A 21,770-nucleotide genomic window follows, 5' to 3' on the forward strand; every position below is an offset into this window, starting at 1 on the left:
TGACAGCTTTGAAGTAACTGCATCCACAGTAAAAGGAGCACACTTCAGAACAACCACACAACCCTGAAAGACATCTGCAGTCTGGTTCACAATGACTGAATTATGGAAAAACTAATGGCCCGGCAAATACAGTTGAGTGGCTGGTGACAGCACCTGCATAAAGGCTTAGACTCCATTTTCAAGAAAAACACTGTCACATTTCCATATCGGTATGTGGCAAAAACAAACCATTTGTAGCATGTAAAATCAAATGAGCTTGTTAAATGGCTGACTCTAATGCAGTTTCTGGGAGCAAGTGAGTCATTTATTGCATGCAGCAGGGCTTTTCAACCTTTTCTGATCCAGGGACCCCCAACCCAGGCTCAAAGGCATCCAGGGGACCCACCATCATAAGCTGAAAGGCGTAATATTTTTAAAAAGTTTTATATTTTGAAATATTTTCCTACATCTACACATAGTCATTGCATATCAAATCTGGTTGGGGACCCCCGACAGTAGCTTCAAGAATGCCCAGGTTCTGCAAACCCTTTAAGAAAACCCAGGACCCACAGTAGGAACTATTTTCAACAGCATAATCTTTCACTGATTACAACTGGTACCGTGCGGATGCCTGGCATTACATTTCACATGACAGTTATTTAGCACATGCACTGTAATTGGTAAGATCTAATGGAATGGTAACCGTAGTGCGCCAGACTGAATTTAATGCACTCTTCCTCTGGCAGGATAAGGCTAACTATGTACTACCACCACAATAGAGGCCTGGTCATAGTCGGCCAATGACATCGATGACATCAATGGGGTTTGATCCCATGACTGCACAGTAGGTCACCACTATGCTTGCGATGAGTGTGTCTATTAACTGAGCTAGTTAGTATCCTAATAGTAAAATTCATTCAAAAGTATTGAAAGGAAATGAGAGAGTGGGCAAAGCATTAAGTCCTTCCTTAATCACAAATATGTGAGAAGCTAAAAGGCTTATGTTTTGCCATAAGGAAATACTATAAACAGCTTTATGGTATGTGAATTTGAATATCAAAAACGTTTTGTATGCTTGTATTCCTGCCCCCTACAGTCTGAACTTCATATTTGTTCCTGGTGGCATTCTTGCCGCAGAAGCAAAACGTCAAAGGAAACACAAAACCATTGTATAACAGCTTCAGGGTATGTGAATTAGTATATCGAAAACGTTTTGTATAACTGTCATTTCTTTAAGCTATCTGCGTTGACATTTCACTCAAGAGTATGCTGAACCTTCAGTTTCACCGGTTTTGTCATAAATTGTCATTGCACAATATTTCCATTTGATTTTAACCTGAATTTAATGACAAATGTCATGTAAGGATGGAATAAAATGAATGCTAATATTAAAATGGCAATGTACAGCTAAACACTGTTCACTTTTTACTTAGTTTGAGCAACCTTTCAATATGTCATGACTCAATATGACTTTCCAGGTTTATGCTGTCTGTCAGTAATTCATAAATATTACATTTAAAATCAGTAACATTACACATTACTGAAAAAGACGCAAACACAGCAATACAATGCAAACACAAATCACGTAGATTTTCATGCACTGCATGAAAACATTAAAACATGCAACACAGAAAAAGAAAAAATATTGAATGGTATGAGATTAAAGTAAACAGCACACACCATAGCAACATATAAAATCACACAAAAGATCACACCTCTAAGTACTAACAGAGTACCTAATACCTACAGGTGTGGCATTGGGTGAAAGCTAAAACAGAGACAAAACATGTAGAATGACTGAAGGACAACGCTCAAACCTATATATATATACCTATATAAGTGATCATGTTACAACATGCTTCATATACAACCGTGTACTAGCATTAGCAAATACCTCATTCAAACCTAGCAATGATTTTGAACTCAAATTGCACATTTTTGTTAAAAAAATGTGAAAACCACCTAAGAAATAGCAACATTCTGCGTCTCTCTAGAGTAATGACCAATACTGAAGCCCAAAACCATTCTGTCGTTCCTACCTCCTCAATGTCATTATCCAAAGCGATGATGCTGAGGGGCGCTGTGAGATTGGGATTGCTGGAGATAGTCGTCCCCACTGGTGCGGACTCCATGATGAATCCGTCATACGAGGACACGTTGAAATACGGGGCCTGGTTATTCTCGTCGAGGACCTCGATGTGCAAACTCGCGAATGCTGGCAGGGGGTGTCCGTTGTCCTGCTCTGCCTAAAAGCGACAGATTACATTTCATAAACATTAACAACATGCAACTTGTGAATTTCCCCCAAACCCACAGGTGTGTGTTAAAGGAGTGCCGAGCGTAGTGGAGCTCTCATTTCCCTCTGATACTGATGCAGTTAATGTGTGAGCAGCATATTGCAATAGCTGAATAACAGAGAACAACAGTCATTATTTTACTGGAGCTAGTAATCAGAGCAGGGGTAGAACTGACCCAGAATTTGCATGGAAGTTAAACACTAGCATAGCATCAGTGTCTAAGATAGGTTCCAGGAACTACACAATCCATAAAAGAAAAGATAGATCACAAAGACATTTAAATAGTCAAATGAGTCCAAGCATTCAGCAGTAGCACTTAAACTACCGAATGGTGTTACTTTTTGTTTTAATTAGCAAACAATAGGGCATTTATCCAGAAGACAATCAGTTTAATTAAAGCCAAAATCTAATCATAGGCACACTTCTGCAGTAACTGATAAGGCATTGTATAGTTTTTTTTCAAGCTGGATGGTTAAGATATGGGAATGATATTGTATAAATCAGTGTATGATAATGACTTTCTCACAGTCCTTCAGGAAGCCTTTTCTTTAGCATAGTGCCAATGCAACACACAGTGTGAAGCAATTATATAATGTCAAACTGTTATACATGTCTTAAGAACTAATTACAGTCACTGAACAAATTCGACATGCCAGCCATACCTCAACCAGTTGCTAGCATGCAATTATCAAAGCTTTGGCTCAAATGCATTGACACAATAAAAACTAAAATAATAAAAACACACGGCAGGTTCAAATAAACACAATGCATTTAAAAATGAAGAGCGAACACGACAGCACAAGCCATCCACTGCCAGAAAGTGATTGTGTCCCCAACTGTACACCCCTAGCCTGCCTGTGGCTACACAGACATCACACCCAACAGATGGTAGCCCCCTGACCTCTGTTTACACATGCTGGAATATCTCAGAGAACCCTCCAGCAGTTGTCCAGTCCTTTCTCACCACCAGGCTAGGGCTGGGGTGTGTTATGAGTACATCGTTCCAGTACAATCCAGGCTTTTACATTTCGAGGAGTAAAAAAAAACTGACTGTCGGAGATAGGTAAATTGAACGTTAAGCATACAATTCCGCACTCATTTGCAATGGCCTTCTACAGCAACTGGTATGTGATCTTAGTGGTGTCAATGGCTTGATGTCCTGTCTTACTTGTAGCAATAAGGATCACATCTCAGTGAGGGGGAATTACACAAATTCGCAAACTCATTGTCACAGGCAATGCCACTGCACAAAGTGTTTTTCAAAATGTACACCTTTAATTTATCTGCTTGGGGACAGACTAATTGATGGATGAGAGATTGACAAGGGAAGAGAACATGACATTTTGACTGTTCGGCAAAAGGATGAAAGGAAGATGATCAACAAATGAAGGAAGCTCAATCCCATTTTCAAAGCATTAACTTCAAAAAACCACAACAGGATATGGCAGGTAGAAGAAAGAAAGAACATTTACCGCAACACCGCTAATGGCTTGGCACTTGGAAACTGTTACATGGAGCGAGAGAGTGGCAAAAGGGGTTATTTCGTCTCTTAATGTACCTAGCGGCTGGTGAGAAAAGTGTGCTCTTTCAGCGCTAGACGAGTCATAGTTTAACTGTCACTTTCCATTCGCCCTCTCCGCCAAGTCTGTCATTACAGAGAGACGGGTCCCATTCCCAGCGCCGAGGGGGGCAGGATCTGGCAGGAGCACGAGCGCCACCCTCACCTTCTTCCGCTCTCCCTTTTGTGGGCTCACCGTCACGCGTCCGTACGGATCAGCGCCTTCCCCGCCCGGTTCCTGATACAGAGTTTAAGTTCAGTGTGATGCCACTCGGCCTCCTCCACGCCGGATCGCTTTCCAATAGAAATATCAGACGGCCGCTTCGCTTTGGCGCTCCGTGAATCCCGCTATCGCATCACGTAGCGCGGGGGCATAATCTCCCCCTCATTGCACCCCGCCTCTCGTTCCTCCATGCCAGTCATATGAAACCCACAGGAGCACGCTCAGCCAGATAAGGCAGTTATATCACACGGGGCTGATTTCTATACTTTCCCGCTCGGTGCGAGAATCCTCCCGGCACGCGGGATGTTCTTTACGGATCATCTTTCTCCCGAGTTCAGCGAAACAACCTTTCCGACGCTACGCGTGACTCATCTTAATGAAGCACCAGAGTCAGGGCAATCCCAGCCCTGTTACATGATTAATGGGAAAATTCTTTGGAAGAATTGAAAAAGAAAAAAAATGTCAACAGTCTTGTGGTGCTGCGTGTCCCTGACCCATTTAAATGACTATTATTACCTTGATTACCAAGTCAAATTTGTGGTACAGGTCCCTGCTGATTGGCTTGAGGAGGTGGAGCTCGGCCGTGGTTTGATTCAGTGAGAAGTACTCTGCGTACGTCTCCGGTTTACCTACAAAACATAAAGAGACATTGAAGAAAAAATGTTAAGGGTGCGTAGGAGTGTCGAGTACGTCATTGTATTCACCTTCAGCTAAGCTTAGTTATGACATGACACATTACATTAATATCCATTTACAAAGTGTTCTGCACTGATTCTTACTAAGGTACAACTTAGCTTCAAATTCCAAATTCTATAAAATTGTACGCGTGTACATTCATAATTTCATTAACCTGCTGCCGAATATCAGATGCTTGAAATTGAGTTTCCGGAAAGAACGAAACGTAAGCAATTGCAGAAACATCAGCGATGTCGGGCCGTCGTAATCCCCGCGGCTTGTTTGACATCTGCGAGTGGGCAGGGAAGTTTCAAATCAGCGCGCCCTCCCCCAGCGAGGCCCCCTCGCTCCGGGGCCCCCGTCTCCGGGCCCCGACAGGTGGCCGCACTCTGTCGGAAAGCGTAAATGCATTCCGCCGAGGCTGAGCGGGGCTGCCACTCTCGCGCTGCCTTCACACTAAATCGTTCCTGTAAGGAGCTGGGGCAGGGCTCGCGAGCGGTGACTGATTACAGATGACAGCGCGTTTGACAGGCACCTACCAACGAGGATGGAGTAAAGAATGCCCGGCCGGTCCGAGGGAGGCTGGATATTTCGGTCTTGATCAACCGCTTGAATGGGCGGAGTGACGTTAACGGGGTTCACTCTACTCTGAAATAAAAGAGGATGTTTTTCCTTTTAGAGCATTGAAAAGATACAGTCATGGAACACATGTTTGCAGTGACGGCCGTTTTCATTGTACCCCCCGAAATAATCAAAAACACAGCATGTGAAACACGATATGAATTTCAGCATTCTGGACTCATGACAATTTTAATTCAGGATGCTTTTTACTTGAGATGGACCATGGGAGAAGGAGCACAGACAGGGTATCGGGTGAGTTCTACACTGTTCTGCATTTTTGGGGCACAACTAGCTAATTGCAAGTACCTGGCTTCTAAATAAGGTATCTCATATCTCATTCTAGCTCACCTGAAAATTGAATGACACTGTTAAATGGTAATCAACTGTAAAAGTTTAATGATGGTGCTTTTCTCAGTTAATCGAAGACTGCATGTATGGTGGGCTGTACAGATAAACAACATTTAGAAATCTAGTTGAGAAGCATGCAAATATGAAAAACATTTTTACGAACTTATCAATACAGCAGTGTACAGTATGGATGCAGCACACACATTCACATCTTTTTGCAATTTGTATTATGGCAGAGTGCTTTTGGCAGTTAAAAAATTTCTCAGTTGTGAAACCCTAGGCGTGTATTGTGAGTCCCTGGTGTAATGACCAGCTGTTTCAAAAAATAGCTTGAGCTGGTCAAACCACGTTGAGTATGCAGCTGGTCTGAACAGGTCAACCGGCTACCAGCTGTTTCAAAACTTTCAAAAGAGCAGTTTTTTTCAGCAGGGGTAAACACTTGGATGTGCTTTGTGACATTCACACGGACAAGGCCACACAGGAGTTAGGCAGGACTCGTATTCTCACCTGAGATCCTGGCCCGGGTGACTGGCGAAGTGGAGCTCTGCCTCCCTGCACACTGAATAATGCTAAGTCTGCACGTCTATTCCCATGGCCACGGATGGTGGCAGATCACCCTGATCCTACATTTAATTACATTTTCCTGTTGCAAGAACCGTCTATGAATACCAACACAGAAGAGCCCTCTTAAAGGAGAACCCCGGTCAAACAATTTGAATTTGATATGTCTTACGGTTATGTACCAAAGGCTTGCATGCAGGATAGAGGTTTCTCGGCTATGACCTCCCCCTGGGGGGTGATAGAGATCAGCCTCAGAGCTGCTCAGAGCACATAAACAGACTGAGTGGGGAAATGAAAAGTTATCTAAATACATTTTTCAGAATTCAAAATGACCATTGACCATTAACATTCGCATGACAAGCTGCTGGTGAGGAAATCACTCAACACACCAAAACGGCTAGCAAAACAAACAATAAACATAATTTTTCTTTGGATAGTTTTGGATTCATTGTCATTGTTCCCATGGAACAAATACTGACAAATCGTGCTAAAGAATGCACTCAACAAACATAGTTGACAACAAACAACAGTGTGTCGCATGTGATTACTTCATTGTGTAGAAACAAATGGAAGCATGCTTTTAAGCAAATCATTCTCCATGAAAAGGACTTGTAAGATTCACCAGTATTATATTTTATTTGTCTGACCTTTCACTCAGTTTATAGGGAATGTTACCGTATGGAAAATAGTAACAGAAAATGCACCTTTTAATTACAATCAAGTTAATCCGAGAGTGATGTTAGTCACATTAAAGTGGCCCTTCAAAAAGCTACGCAGCTGATCTGAAATGTGCATTATAGAGTGAAAAAACATTTATAACAAAAAGACGTCTTAGTATATTTGCTATTTTACTTCAGTAAAAGCCAGAATAATCTGCAAAAGAGTGTAACGGACATGCACGTCAGCAGTAATTAAAGGTTAACAGCATTGCTACTTTCCGCCTTGCATTCACACTGCTAATAATCTTCACTCATATCCAGCCCCCTTGGTCAAGATTTATTCTCCCTGACTTGCAGAGTAATCCTCATCCCCAGCAATTACAATGGCTGTGTCAGCTGTAAATCAAATCCCCCTGCCCCCCCCCCCCCCCCCCCCCCCCCCAAATCTTCACAGCAAAGATTAGCTGGAAGAACCCATTCATCTGTAGGGATTTTACAACAGCGTGGTCATGAAAAACCATAAAGGCTCATACTACAATACACCTATTAATATGGTAAAAAGTGTGTGTATGTATATATATATACTGAAATATATATTAATTCATATATATATATATACACACACTTTATATATTGATATATTGTGAAAATGAATATATATATATATATATATATATATATATATATATATATATATATATTCATTTTCACAATATATCAGTCTGCCAAAGATAAAAAAAAAAAACTCATTTACAAATTAACTCATTTACACAGATCAGGAACATTATTGTGTTTTCTAAGAGCTGAACACTTAACACGTAACTAACAGTCATAATTTGTTTATTTGAATTGTCTGTTTAATTCCTGGAAATACAAAAAACACATCAAACTGAGAAGTCAGACTCTGCATGAATATTTTCTTAATTCCAACATTAAAATATTTTCCTGAAAGTGAACTGCAGTAGATGTTTAATTTGTGCCACCTGTACTCTCTAAGTTGGTAAAAGATATAGCTTTGTAGCAATGTCCAGAAATGATTTTGCTTTGGGCAGAGAAAAACTATTTTCCAGCATTCCACTAGAAATCAGTCTTTGATTTCTAATTACTAAATAATTCATACCTAAAGCGCAACATGATGAAATACTTATGCACTCATAAGGAATGGTTGCAAACTGGCTTCCAAAAGTTGGAATTACTGAAGATGAAATCACAAGAATATTAAGATAGCTGCCACTGCAACCTCTGCCATTCAGTCACCATAAAACACCGGATAGGAAGGAAAATATTGCCAATTAAAAAAAATGCCTGAAAATTGGAAATTGTAGTTTGGAAAGGTATTGTGCCACCATTAACAAAAGCCAATTCAGCAATAACAGCCTGTGACCAACCGAATAATTCTGGCATGCCAACTTGTTTTGTCTAATACGTGGTGGGGTTAAATGAATAATTATGCTCTTGGAGTGTTGGAACATAACACCAGACACAGCATTATAAGTTTAAAAGCGTTTTCAGTTCTGCTGATATACAGCCACATTATTTCCATACTGTGTTTTAAAAAATGAGATGGATGGCACTCCTCTATCATGTAAAGACAGCCAGTGGGCTGTATAATAAGATGCAATGTTGCTGCCTCAGAGCCAGATGATGAGTAATATGAATAAATATGTGTACTTTCCTGTAAAATATGTTATTATGCTCACGCGTGCACATGCATGACTTCATGCTATACAACCCATAAAGAACAGTGCAGACATCTGCCTCCTTTTCTCTTTACACTTACTACACTCTGTATTCCCAAAGCACCTATAAACTATGTTGAAAATTAATGAATAATGAATCATCCATGTTCCTAGGTAAGGAGGCTTCTTCCACCAGATTCATGATATCACATCATCTAGCTGCAAACATCCGTTGCCACCTTGAGGAAATGGTAAAATAGACCACAGAAAAAATATGGACTAGGAATCGCATGGGGAGACAATAGATAAAGAAAAAACTTGACTTTGGGTCGCTGGAACACCTACTGTATACTGGAGCCAATAACGCTGGTACTCGTGGGCAATGTCTCTCAACAGAATCAGGAAATGAGCTTCAAAAACAAAGCTCGGTTTTGGCAGCTTGGGTAAAACCTAGTGGTCACAGGCAGTAAATTCAGTTGAAACCAGTCCGTATCTTGCAGAGTAGCCACCTAGCTTAGCTACCTTGTAATAGCAGGCCTCCCCATTGCACGCTCTATTTCCTGATTCGATCAAATTGGCCCATCCTCTCACCATTATTATGCACTGTAATCCTCAGTAGAGTCATGATATCCTTCTTCTGCATCATAACATCTGTATTCCATCTCATGGGTCTCAGTAATTTTCTCTAAGTGTTCTTGCTAGCTAGCTTATGTTTGAAAATGAACCCTGGTCTTGTCCAGCAAAGCGGTTAACTAGTTTTTCACCTGCCTGGGTCTCCTCAACGTCAGCTAGAATCTTTAATTTACATCTGCAGTTCCGCTGACTAACTCCTAGGTAAATGAAAGTCCCAGGACTCCAATTTTTGGGCTGCTCCCATGTTTGGCAGTGAAGTTTACACAGACATTTAACAGTGTGGAAACATGGCAATAATTACCCTGTGGCACTGCTAAATGCCAATCCCTCCTCTAAGGAACAGTAGCTCAATCCCTTGTTTGTTGTACCCGTTCTCACCCATCTGTTGAAATGTATACACACACAAATCTGCATCATACACTAGAACTTTGTGATAATGGAAGGACATTTTTTTTTGGGAAAAATAAATTTAAGAAGGCAGAAGTGTAGTCTTTCCCCCTATTAAAGATATTTATATTTATTTAGCTGTGTGTTGGTCCATTAGTTTAATAGCTGGAAATTTACAGTGACTTTAGAATTGTGCTTACTGACATCACAATATACAATGCTTCATGATGATGACAGCTCTATGACCAGTCTACCAGCTGAGGGTACCAGGAGAAGTGGTTGACCATTCAATCAAACCTGCCACCCTCTCTCATAGTGTACCGTATCTCAGGATTTCACTGGGTTTTTGGCCGCATGCTTAGCCCCAATCTGTGCAACTCTGTAGTTTCTCCTGCCAGGACGTGTGAGGACAGCTTGTGATGGGTGTTATTCCTACGTGGACCATCCTCCCGTTTGGCATGCCAAACCCGCTTATGGGGCACCAGACCAGATTAATCTTGCTGGACCTGAAACCCCCTGCCCCCACTCTTTAGCTTTCTCAACCCGAGTCTCTATCCCCCCTATTCCGTGAGCTGGTGCAAGGGTTGATTATGGGGCTGATTTTGGAGGTGCAGGGGGATGTTTGGCTAAATATTGCAGACCTGCTGTGTGACCAGTTCTGGAAGACATCTGACTTGTTCATAATTGTAGGCTGCAGGGGCACCCATTCCCAATTTCGATAAGGTGAAGTCACAGGCAGTTTCCTTGTTTCGCCTTCAAAGCATGATAATATACCTCTCTCGCTCTCTCGCTCCCTCACACACACACAATTTCTCCCTCTATTCCTCTCTCTCTGTCGCTCTGTCTCTCTCTCTCTCATTAATGTCCTCTTTGAGACTGTGGATGGTAGTTTTTTTAGCTGCAGCATCTGCATCTATCCTCATGTGTGTTATTCTCCAGGGTGTTCCTGACCCAAAGTATGATTAGTTTGTTTGCACCTAATTGCAGCATCTGTTGCAATCAGAGCATGTCTTTTGGGGAGCTAGAACATTCCATGAGAATAGATAGTTGGCTACTGGCGTATTTTGTGCAGGCTTAATAAAATAAGGTTAAGACAGTCTCTGACTTATAAACTCATTGGCACACTGAATGTAAGCAATCCCATTATGCTATTGTTAATTTACTTCCTCTTTGGTACCAATGTGTGTATACGGCTGCAGTCCAGATATCTTGGATACCTGTAATTATGACCTTCTCACAAGGAAATGGCCTGTTAACTTGGAATTCGGAAAAGTTGGGTATCAATTCACCGGGTTTATGAGTACGAGAAATCTGACATCATTAAAAATGTTGGTAGCAACAGTTAACTCCTAAATAAGTTGCTATATCAAATTTACTGTTCTCAACAAACATTTTATCTTCCAAAGTACCTGCCAGCCACCATGTTACTAACGGTTAGTAAGAAGTAGCCACTGTAATGCTCTGAGTTTGTAACTCTAAGCTCCAGATGTGTGAACATAATTCTACGGAATATAGCAAATGACACAGTCTTCCTAAGCCCTGTTTTATTAACCCTGATACTGTTTCCAGAGTGTTTCTTTTTGCTGTGGTTTATCTCTAGATAATGGCAGTAGCTACTGCTGTTTGTATAGTGAAAGGTAGTCACCAGTCCTTCTTGTTGTTCTGAGTCAGTGCGTTTGCAGAAACTAAGGAAGATTTATGTGTGCACTATCCTTTATAGGACACATGATATACAGTTGCATATGTGCAGACAGAGGTACCTCAGGCGGCCCTATAGACTAAATTCACATCCTGACTGCTACTCATTGCACTTTATCATACAAGCCAGAGACTGCCATTCACTCAGAAAAGGTTACTTAGTTAACCTTCTGTTTTTTTGCTATGACTAATAACGGAGCATGATAATAAAAAAACTATGCCCCTGAATTCCAATTAGTCTGAAAGTGCATGTCAAGAAATAATGATTTATCATGTGTCCTTTGTACTTTGGGTCTATTATTTTCAACCTGAGAGGTCTTCACTTTTGTTGTAACTTTGCCTGAAAGCTCTTAGATGTGTACGAAAGCACAGCAGTAACCTGAAAGCCGTGAGCACTTTCAGTTTTTGAAAGCATTTTCCTATCTGACCCAAAAAATGCAACACACTAAACACGGATTGGCTAAATCTTACACTGAATAAGCAAATGAATCAGTCCCAGTCACAGAAGTAATTAATGAAACAGAGAATTAGTTGCAGTACTATAAAACAGGGCCAAAGGGTTTTAACAGAGCGGTGTACAGCATATAGAATGCGGCACTACAGAAAAAGGACTGCAGTTGTTGAAAGGCAAGAGATATAGCAGTGCAGTAGCAAGACTGTCCACATAGCACCTATAACCTTCGCCGCTGAGCTCACAGCACCACTCGGCTGTCCTGACAGGTGACAGGTGTGCTTGTCAGATCCCCTCTGTACAGACCACTCTGCCAACAACACGATCCCTGGCATCAGGACATTCACATAACCACGGCAATTCCGCAACTCCGGCACTGAGGTCACGCGACACCATTTCACTTAAGTCCTCGTTTACTAGAGGCCATTGTTTACTTCGAATAGCTTGCCATGTTTTTCTCCCTGACAGTGAAAGTCACAGGGACTAAATCACCTTCGTATTAAAGAGGTATAACTTCTGCACTTGTCTATCAAATTACTGAGGGCTGTCAGCTGGCTTATAAAGCTAAAACACTGGAGCATGGATTCAATCAAGGTTTGTCCTTAACTTTGACATGCAAATAAATTAGTTTTCTTTTTTTTTTTTCTTCCTTCACACAGTTTAGAAAGTTTAGTTCAGAAATCACCTCTACGTTTACATGTGCAAATGCTGGTGAGGTGTGCCCAGTCCTGGCTAACGTTACAGTCAGTGAGCACAAAGGGTGTCAGCCCGTATCAGCTGCACATGAAGGCCACTCCCCAGGCTCAATGACCACAGCACCGAGCTGAAGGACTAAAGAGTAAAATGGAGTGCTGTAACTGCCTGCAGAAAAGTACTTTGGAGGAGAGGTCATGCTTGCTTTTGAAATTGGCAGGGGATGTTGCATTGATGAACCTGTGAGAATGATTATGCATTTCAAGTGGTTATCTAAAAGGGCTTAGAAAACTGCTTTATATGCATCATTAAAACTTGTAAGGATACTCTACACTGTAAAGTGCATCCTTTTTTATGGTAGGTAGGCCTGTGTTCTTATGAGGCTACTCATCTGAGCATGTTGAGTATGTTCACCCCCCTAATCCTTTCCCACCCACCACTCAATACACCAACCCTAATGTTAAAGAAGAAAACAGCTTTACTTCCACCACAGAAATGATAAAGCATCAAATGAGTTGTTGCAATACTTACTGTTAACTCTAAAACAATCACTGCCAGTAGTATCACTTTGGAAACACTCTCACCAGTCTCAAAATATGCTGTTCTATAATCCCTTTGGAAGGCGACAGCGAAATCTCTCAGATTGCTGCTCAGATTTCTTCACTTGATTACATGTTTGGGTCCTCTGGCGATCACCCAAACAGCCATATTGCATTTGGTAAGTGGCGAAAGAAAGCATCAGATGACAAAACGGCACACAACCTCCAACACTTCAGAATCTCAAGAGCAAGTACTACAAACCTGGGACTGAGTATCTAAGCAACGGGCCTTTCTGATAACGGTTGGTCCAAAAAAGCAACTGTACTCTACCATAGATGTAATACAACCACGTTCATAGCCTTTCAGTTTATTGTGGAGAAAACACCTGCCTTTCTAAAGATATTGCTCTAGATAAGTGAGCCATGAGCAGGCCTGTGATACCGTCCTCCACCCTAGCTGGACATCTAATCAACGTCGGACCAGGAGGTTGATATCCATTAGTATAATTAGTGACGCCTATTATAGGAAGAAAAGTGGTCGAGTCATGACTTGATGTCGGTCAGCCGAGACGCATTGTTTGGGGGGGGGATGTGCCATTCAACCATCGTGCTTTGTCCTTAAATTCATTTAGTAGTATTCCAATCCATTCAATCCACTGAGCTCATTGTAATGTGTGTTGAACTGAAAATATTTCATATTTACCACTTCACATCCTGCACTCTTTGTTAAAGGCAAAGGCCAATATACACTAAGTGTGCAATTTATTAGGTAGATCCGTACACCGACTTATTCATGCGGTCTAATCTAATCAGCCAAACGTGTGGCAACAGTGCAATGCATAAAATCATGCAAATACAGGTCAGGAGCTTCTGTTAAGGTGCAAAAACACCTTGTTTTATCTGATGATAACATTAGGAATAGTAAGATGTTATATGCACTGAATGCACAGTGTACATTATTAGGTATTTATTTGACTTCTTTTTTATACTTAAGACTTATGTTACTGTTGCGCAGGAAAATCCTAGGAGATGAACATTACCTGCCCCTGCATCTGATTGTACGCACTGCTGCTATGTAATTATTGGCTGATCAGATAATCACATGAATAAGTAGGTGTACAGGTGTTCCTAATAAAGTGCTCAGTGAGAGTAGGCGTGTGTCTGTGCGAATATGTCTGCGTGTATGTGTCTGTGTGTGCATGTGTGTGTGTGTTTGAGAGAGAGACAGAGATAGATACTTGGGGAATATTAGAGATAATACAGTACATTCATAAATGAGAGAGAGGCCATTTGAGTGACTACCAGACAAGATGCGGCAAAATTATTCCTGTAAGAGCCTTGTGAGTGATGGAACCCTTGGCATGCATTCCCGCTTTTTAGAGGTTTGATAAGAGCTAATGTCACTTCTGAATACCGGATCATAGTCTTTCACTCTCTCAACCATAATAAAGTGTGCCCTTGAATGGATATGTTGACAACAAACTCAAACCCTCTCGAAAATTGAAGCAAACACCATCTACCATGTTATATTTCCAGGGGTCAGCTGTGAGTATTTTTTAATGTAGTCTTAGGGAATTAGAAGTAAAATGGAGCTTCAGTAATCATATTACTGCTTATTACCCTTTTCAGTATTAGATATGATTTAGCATTATTTATCAGCAAGTGTCATGAGCCCACCACATAATTCACCAAATAAAATGAAAATGGTTGTTGAAGAAATTGCATTGATATCTCTCATATAATTGCCCACTTCAGGTATAATTACTCTCTCAAAGTCCTCTGGTACTGCTTCCACATGATTGCATTTATGCAGGTAGCAGAGTATCCAGCCCCCTTAAATCTGTTACACCCTAATAACACAACCCAACATCACCAGGTTAATACAACTGACCTCTGCATTTGTTAATAAACACCCCCAAACAACCAGTCCAATCCATATTCCACCCACCCAGTGCAAGCTTTTGAGGTCATGATAACTGTGTGACCAAGTTGCAGCTGAAATGTCTCTTTAAAAGTATTTTATTTATTTATACGGCACTGCGGGGAAATCCTTCTCATAAGTAGATGAGAAAAAGAAAAAAATAATGTATTTGGAACCAGTTATTTTCTATCGGTTTCCTCCCACAGTACAAAGACATACAAGCTACGCTAATTGGTGACTAAATTGCCCATATGTAAGAATGCGTGGGTCAATGTTGTGTGGGCCCTGTCCAGTGTGTATTTCTACCCCTGAGGTACTGCATGCTGGACGAAGCCCCAGCTCCCTTGTAAAACTGACCAGGAATAAGTTTTGAAAATTGATGGATGGACAGAACCTGTTACTGCAGTATGTCACAGAATCTGAAGCCATCCCTCACTCACTCATTGGCAGAGTGCTGACATGTCATCCTCTACAATAGAGGCATCGGAAACAAATCACTCACCTGACTCACAGGTGGTCTACAATGTCCTACACGTCCGACAAGGCGACAAGTCGTAAAGACAAGACAACTGACCAAAACACCTAGGTACAGAATATCAACGAAATATTTAGGAAAAACAACACTATTTACAAGGTTAAAATACTACAGGAGTGTTAACGATTGTAGATTTTCAAGACCGTAGATCATTTGAAGCAGCACAGCACAAAAGTGACAACAGTATATGCACACTTTCTCAAGATACAGTACCAGCTCGTATTTTCACTATAATGGAGTAAACGCCACCTGTATCTCTGTCTCCTTTTTGCCTTGCGGGGAAAGTGTCTATAAGTAATCTGGCTGGGCTCTGCTACCAAAGTCACATTACTCAGTACAGTTCACCAGTCCATTTCACAGGATAGATTACCAAGATCAGTGCAGCACCCACCGTATCGATCCCTCTTTTGCCCACAAGCAAAACTTGGGAATTTGAGACATTCTCAAATGAAACTTGGATTAAGAACGAAAAGCACACTGTTGTAGGGGGTTTGTTGGAGTCATTTGGTGTCAGTGGGTGATACAAAAATGGTACTTAGCCTTTTACAGTAACAGAAACAAGAGGGCAAAGGAAAAGCGTGCTTCAGTAGATCAAACAATTGTGATGGACTGATTTCTCTGCAGCAGAATGTAAGCCTGGCCTGGAATGCCAGTGCATTTTTGACACAGGTGATAAAATGTGGCTGTGAGCTGCCCAGCATAGCTCAGATAACCAGACTCAAGTTGTTCTCTACAGACCTGCACAAACGATCGTCTACACAGGGAAGATGAAGGACCGCCAAAAGAGATGTCTTCTTGTTGCAGTTGCACACCGAGGACTGGGGTTTGATACCTGGTCCTGCCAAAAAGCCAAGTTTGGCCGGCTCTCGTGGAGCGGCATAATTGGCTCGCTGCTCCAGGGGATGGACTTGGCAGGGTTAGTAGGGATCATCACATACAGCGCCCCGGAGCGCCTCGGAGTAACGGTCTAATTGAGACGAGGCGGCTTGGAGAAGGCGTGTCGCTCTCAGGGTCGCAAGATCTAATTGGGCCGCCGAGGGACGGGATGGTAAGGTGGTGTATCCCCAGCTAGTACCATTAGATAGGGTATAATTGGCTACCAAATTGGGAGAAAAAGAAAAAAAATTGAAAAAATCTTTTAAATTTAGAAGACATCTTCTAGGTAAACCCAGACTGTCTCATGAGGTCAGTCTGGTATAAAAATCACTGGATGAGTAAATGTACAATAACAGACCAGAGAAGCAGGGAGAACAAAGTTCTGTTTCATTTCCATTTTTCTGACTAAACTTGTTACATATAAATCTTATCATCATCATACTAAACATCTGTGACTTGCTCTCCCCACTTTCAGGTACTGGTGCCCCACTGTGTAAAACAAATCTCCTGAAAATTCTGCATCTCATAAGATTAGCGTATGCAGACTTCTTGCGTCACTTACTGCTGCACAGAGAATAGAAAGGGAAGAACAATTCACTGTAAGAGTCAGCCTGAATCAGAGAGAGTGAATTTACTCTGTCAAATACGAAACAATGACTAAAGCCTTGGGGAGTCTGAAGCATTAGACAGAAGAAGCGCATCAGCAGCATGCTTTAAATAACAGAAAAAAAGTCATGGCAAGGCAAGCTGCTTGATTAAATAATTCAGTATCTCACTTTCACAATTTTGCTGTTTATTAGTCTGCCTTTATTTATTAATTTTTCCCAGTGGTCTGTTGGAGCACATTGTTTTTTGCCCTTAATTGAGTTCTTCTAAATTTGAAAGTGCTCGGCTCTACTTCAAAAAGCTTCTGTTTTCTTTATTATTATGCCAAATCACCTCTGAAGGAATCATGGCAAAATATCAGTGAGCAGAAAGCATTAATATTGCATAAGCCAAAACAATGCAACATAGTACAGGTTCTGTGCAACTCTGTCAAATACTCAATGCCAATTCCTCCTCGCTCCTGGTGAAAAGTCTTCCAGTTCCTAAACTGTCCACACAGCCTCCAAAAGATTTTCACTTTTTCTTACAGTACAATCTTGATTGTTAGCAAATCTATAGTTCTGTATGTCATAGCCACCACTGTGTTCCACAACAAACGCCGCTCGACTGATAAACAGCAACTACACGACCCCCACACCGCTGAATACCCATGAAAAGACAGGAACGTCAGCCTCGATGCTGAATTTCCCTAACACAGACCTCACCGGCATTCTCAGGCTGAAAAATATAAATAAATAAATAGTGCGACTCATTATTTAATGAAATATTCATGCAGCTCCAGTGACATGTGCAGCTCAGGAGATTAGGAATGCAAACAGCGAAGCCCAGAGCAAGCTGACTGGGTGTGAACCTCCACTCTGTAGCGAGTTGACTGGGCGAGTCTTCACTCTGGAGCAAGCTCACTGGGTGTAAGTCAGGTTGTGTGTGTGTGTGTGTGTGTGTGTGTGACTGGGTCTTAATTCTGGGAAGCATGGTGCCAATAGTTGTGTGTTTTCTTTTTAACCCTTTGAGACCGCCTGGGTCGTCACCGGGCAAAAAAGCACTCCTCCCGATATATAAAATATTTACAGGTCTCTGAGGGTTAAACAGTAAGCCAGTGAAGCACCAACAAGGAAATAGTGATGAAAGAGCCTTAAAACCTGGGCAGATGGGCCATGGATGGGGAACTGTCACTCACCTTTATCAAAGTAACCAAGCACAGTATCTACACCATAAATACACTACTCTTATCATCTCTTATACTCTTCCCATTCAATTCTCTGTCATGTCTGAACTCACCCACCATGCGTAATTAGTTTCCCAACCTCCAGTGTTGCTTTAAATATGAAGTCCTGGCAAATTCAAAATAAACCCTGCTGACAGCTTACGCCAGGTTTTGAAACAGCTGATAGCTGGCTGACCAGTTCAGACCAACTCCCATTTTGACATGGTTTAGCTGGTTGACTCAAACTCAGACCAGCTCGCAGCTTGATGGTTTGACCAGCTACCAGCTCAGAAAAGCGCCCAGCACTAGCTGGATGACCAGCTCATACCCAGCTAGACCAGCGTTGCCATGCTGGTTGACCTGCTCATATCCAGCTAGACCAGCTTCATGACCAGCTTGGTCATGACAATTTTCCGGATCCGTTGCCATCTGTTGCCATTCCGTGTGGAAGACTTACAGGGTCGGTGAACTCCAGGATCACAGCCTTGTAGGTAAGCGGGTTGCAGTCTTGGGTGTGGCCCACCGGCGTGCAGGGCAGAAACATCGGCCCCAGGTCATCCCCGTCCAGCACGTCCACCGTTAGCGTGGTGGTGGCGGTCAGACGGTCGTTAGGATAAGGGGCCCGGTCCTGGAGGTCGAAACATCGACCCAGTAAGCATTTAATGTCATTCGTGGCTGTGATAGGAGTGTGAATCAATGTCTCTCTCTCTCACGCACACACACACACACACACACATTCCCTACACTATATTGTGGTTATGGTTTGCAGTAGGGATTTTGTTTAAATCTACAGCAAGTAAAAACTATATACATGTATTTAATACGGAAATGTGGGTACTTAGTTTCGATATCAGTCTTGCAATAAAAATAATAAAAATCAATCAATTGCTGTAAATGTACTGCTTAATCTCATTAAATTAATTTTAGTGCCATTGCTTATGCTACTTGCTATGCTACTCATTGTAAACACAGTACTTACAGCAAAATACACTCACTGAGCACTTTATTAGGAACAGTACACTAATACTGGGTAGGGCCTTCCTTTGCTCTCAAAACCTCAATTCTTCGTGGCATGGATTCCACAAGATGTTGAAAACATTCCTTTGAGATTCAGTTCCATGTTGACATGATTGCATCACATACTTTCTGCAGAATTGTCAGCTGCACATTCATGCTGTGAATCACTTCTACCACATCCCAAAGGTGTTCTATTGGATTTAGATCTGGTGACTGGGAAGACCACTGAAGAACATTGAACTCATGAAACCAGTTTGAGATTACTTTTGCTTTGTGACATGGTGCATTAACATGCTGGAAGTAGCCATTAGCAGATGGGTACATTGTGGCCATGAAGGGATGCACATGATCAGCAAATATTGAAATAGGCTGTGGCATTCAAGCAATGATTGACTGGTATTAATAGGCCCAAAGTGTGCAAAGAAAACATTCCCCACACCATTACATCACTGCCACCAGACTGGACTGTTGACATAAGGCACCCTACCAGACCCTACCATCTGTATGCCTCAGCAGAAATCATGATTCATCAGACCAGGCTAGGTTTTTCCAGTCTTCAGTTGTCAAGTTTTGGTGAGCCTATGCCCACTGCTCAGCCTTTGCTTCTTCGGTGACAGAATTGGAACCTGATGTGGTCTTTTGTTGTTGTAGCCCATCCTCCTCAAGGTTTCACGTGCATTCTGAGATGTTTTTCTGCTCACCACAATAGTACAGAGTGGTTATCTGAGTTACCATAGCCTTTCTGCCTGCTCGAACCAGTCTGGCCATTCTCAGTTGACCTCGCTCCTCAAGAAGTCGTTTCTATCCGCAGAACTGCCGCTCACTAGATGTTTTTTGTTTATCGCACTATTCTAGAGTCTACAACTAGACTGTTGTGCGTGAAAATTTCAGGAGATGAGCAGTTACAGGAATACTCAAACCAGCCCATCTGGTACTAATAATCATTGCATGGTTTTTCCCCATTCTGATGGTTGATCCGTATCTGCATTTTATGCATTGCTGCTACACGATTGGCTGATTAATAATCGCATGAATAAGTAGGTGTACAGATGTTCTTAACAAAGTGCTCAGTGAATGTATATAACACATTCCTTACATACTCAGTTGCAGTATATTTACCATTTCTACAATGTACCATTTGAGGCACTCAAATATAGCTTTTTTGCTATATTGTAACCATGAATACCTGTACAGCAATCCTTTTCCTACACTTGAAGCCAATACTCCCCTGAGATGTCTTTTCATCAGTCAAGAACTGAACTGTAGACAGTCCATTTTGAAGAAGCAAGACAGTAACAGTAATTGAACCTTGTCATGAACAGTATACAGCAGGTCTCGTGAAAAACACTACCTCCACCCAAAGACATCCAGTGAAGAAATGACGGCTGCCTCCAGCCACTTTCTTTAGGAAATGCTGCCTTTACAACCACTGTCTGGCTGAGCTGGGATATATGTTACCTCTCCATTTCAGCTTCAATCATTTCACTATCAAGAAAACCACATTTTTCTTGCTGATTCATACTCTCAGCGCTTGCTGGCAGGGGGAAATATCAAACCATGTCATTCAATACTTTGGTAACGGTTTTATTGAGAATACTTTACTAAAATGTAATAATAATAATATTAATAATAATAATACAACATTAACAACAATACTACTACTACTAATAAGCATAATAATAATAATAATAATAATAATTTAAAATATATATTTGGGCCATCAACTACAAGTGATAGATAACACCCACCTGAGAGAGGCATAACTTCCATTTTATGCAAGGCCATAAAATCCCAGCACATACCTTATATGACTGGACAGCCAGAGAGAGCCAGATTGGTGATTTCAACAGACACTACTGTTGTTATGATTAGGGACCATGGGATCTTACCACACTGAAACTAATCCAAAGCAAGGCATCATCAAAACTACAGGCTAGGCTTTTGATGACTGCTTGACAATTGTAAGTTGGTACAGAACGGAGAGTGCCCCAGTACTAAAAAGAAACGACAACAGACAGGGCCAGCAGTAGACTGGTTTTCCCTTAGATATTCCATTAGAGGATGAACTGACGTAATTTGGTGGGAGGTCAGGACGAGGGTGTTTTGGTTGCGAGACGGAGCATTTTCAATCGAATTAACAACTAAAAGAAAAGCACCTCACAAGAATAATCAATAGCATGTTGGCCAGTTGAGAATGTTTGTACATGCCTGCAATTTAATAAAGGGTGTCAATATGCCCAAAGCACTGCTAATGAAGTTCATAGCTATAAAAAAAATAGATTTTCTCAAAATTTGTGTTTTCAGCAATACGTGGATTAATGCTACAGTGCAGGCCGTAAGTATTTGGACAGTGACAGTGTCATCATTTGTCGCATTGGCTCTGTACTCTGCACAATTTACAATGTAACAATGAATACGAGGTTAAAATGCAGACTGTCGGCTTTAATGTAACAACATTTTACGTAGATATTCAGTGACCCATGGGAGAATTACAGAATATACATTCTTCCCAGTAAATTGTTTCTCTCTCTCTGAGAATCTAATGTTAATCTTCTGTCAATATTCCTTCAAAATAGTTTAGTGTGGACTTTAACAATTAGGAAATCATTG

General features: G+C 41.5%; 1 protein-coding gene across 1 annotated transcript in view; it reads right to left on the reverse strand.

Moving 5' to 3' along the window:
• Window positions 1-21,770, reverse strand: part of pcdh15b (protocadherin-related 15b) — a 158,040-nt gene that overhangs the window by 81,191 nt on the left and 55,079 nt on the right. Inside the window, exons 9-12 of the mRNA XM_061231247.1 lie at window positions 18,601-18,771; window positions 5,272-5,380; window positions 4,574-4,686; window positions 2,019-2,225 (exon numbers count right to left, since the gene is read on the reverse strand). Of these exons, the coding sequence (XP_061087231.1) occupies window positions 2,019-2,225; window positions 4,574-4,686; window positions 5,272-5,380; window positions 18,601-18,771 (600 nt within the window). The remainder of the gene's footprint in view (window positions 1-2,018; window positions 2,226-4,573; window positions 4,687-5,271; window positions 5,381-18,600; window positions 18,772-21,770) is intronic.

The sequence above is a fragment of the Conger conger genome, chromosome 2 (genome assembly GCF_963514075.1).
Source record: "Conger conger chromosome 2, fConCon1.1, whole genome shotgun sequence".
In the NCBI taxonomy this organism is placed as follows: domain Eukaryota; kingdom Metazoa; phylum Chordata; class Actinopteri; order Anguilliformes; family Congridae; genus Conger; species Conger conger.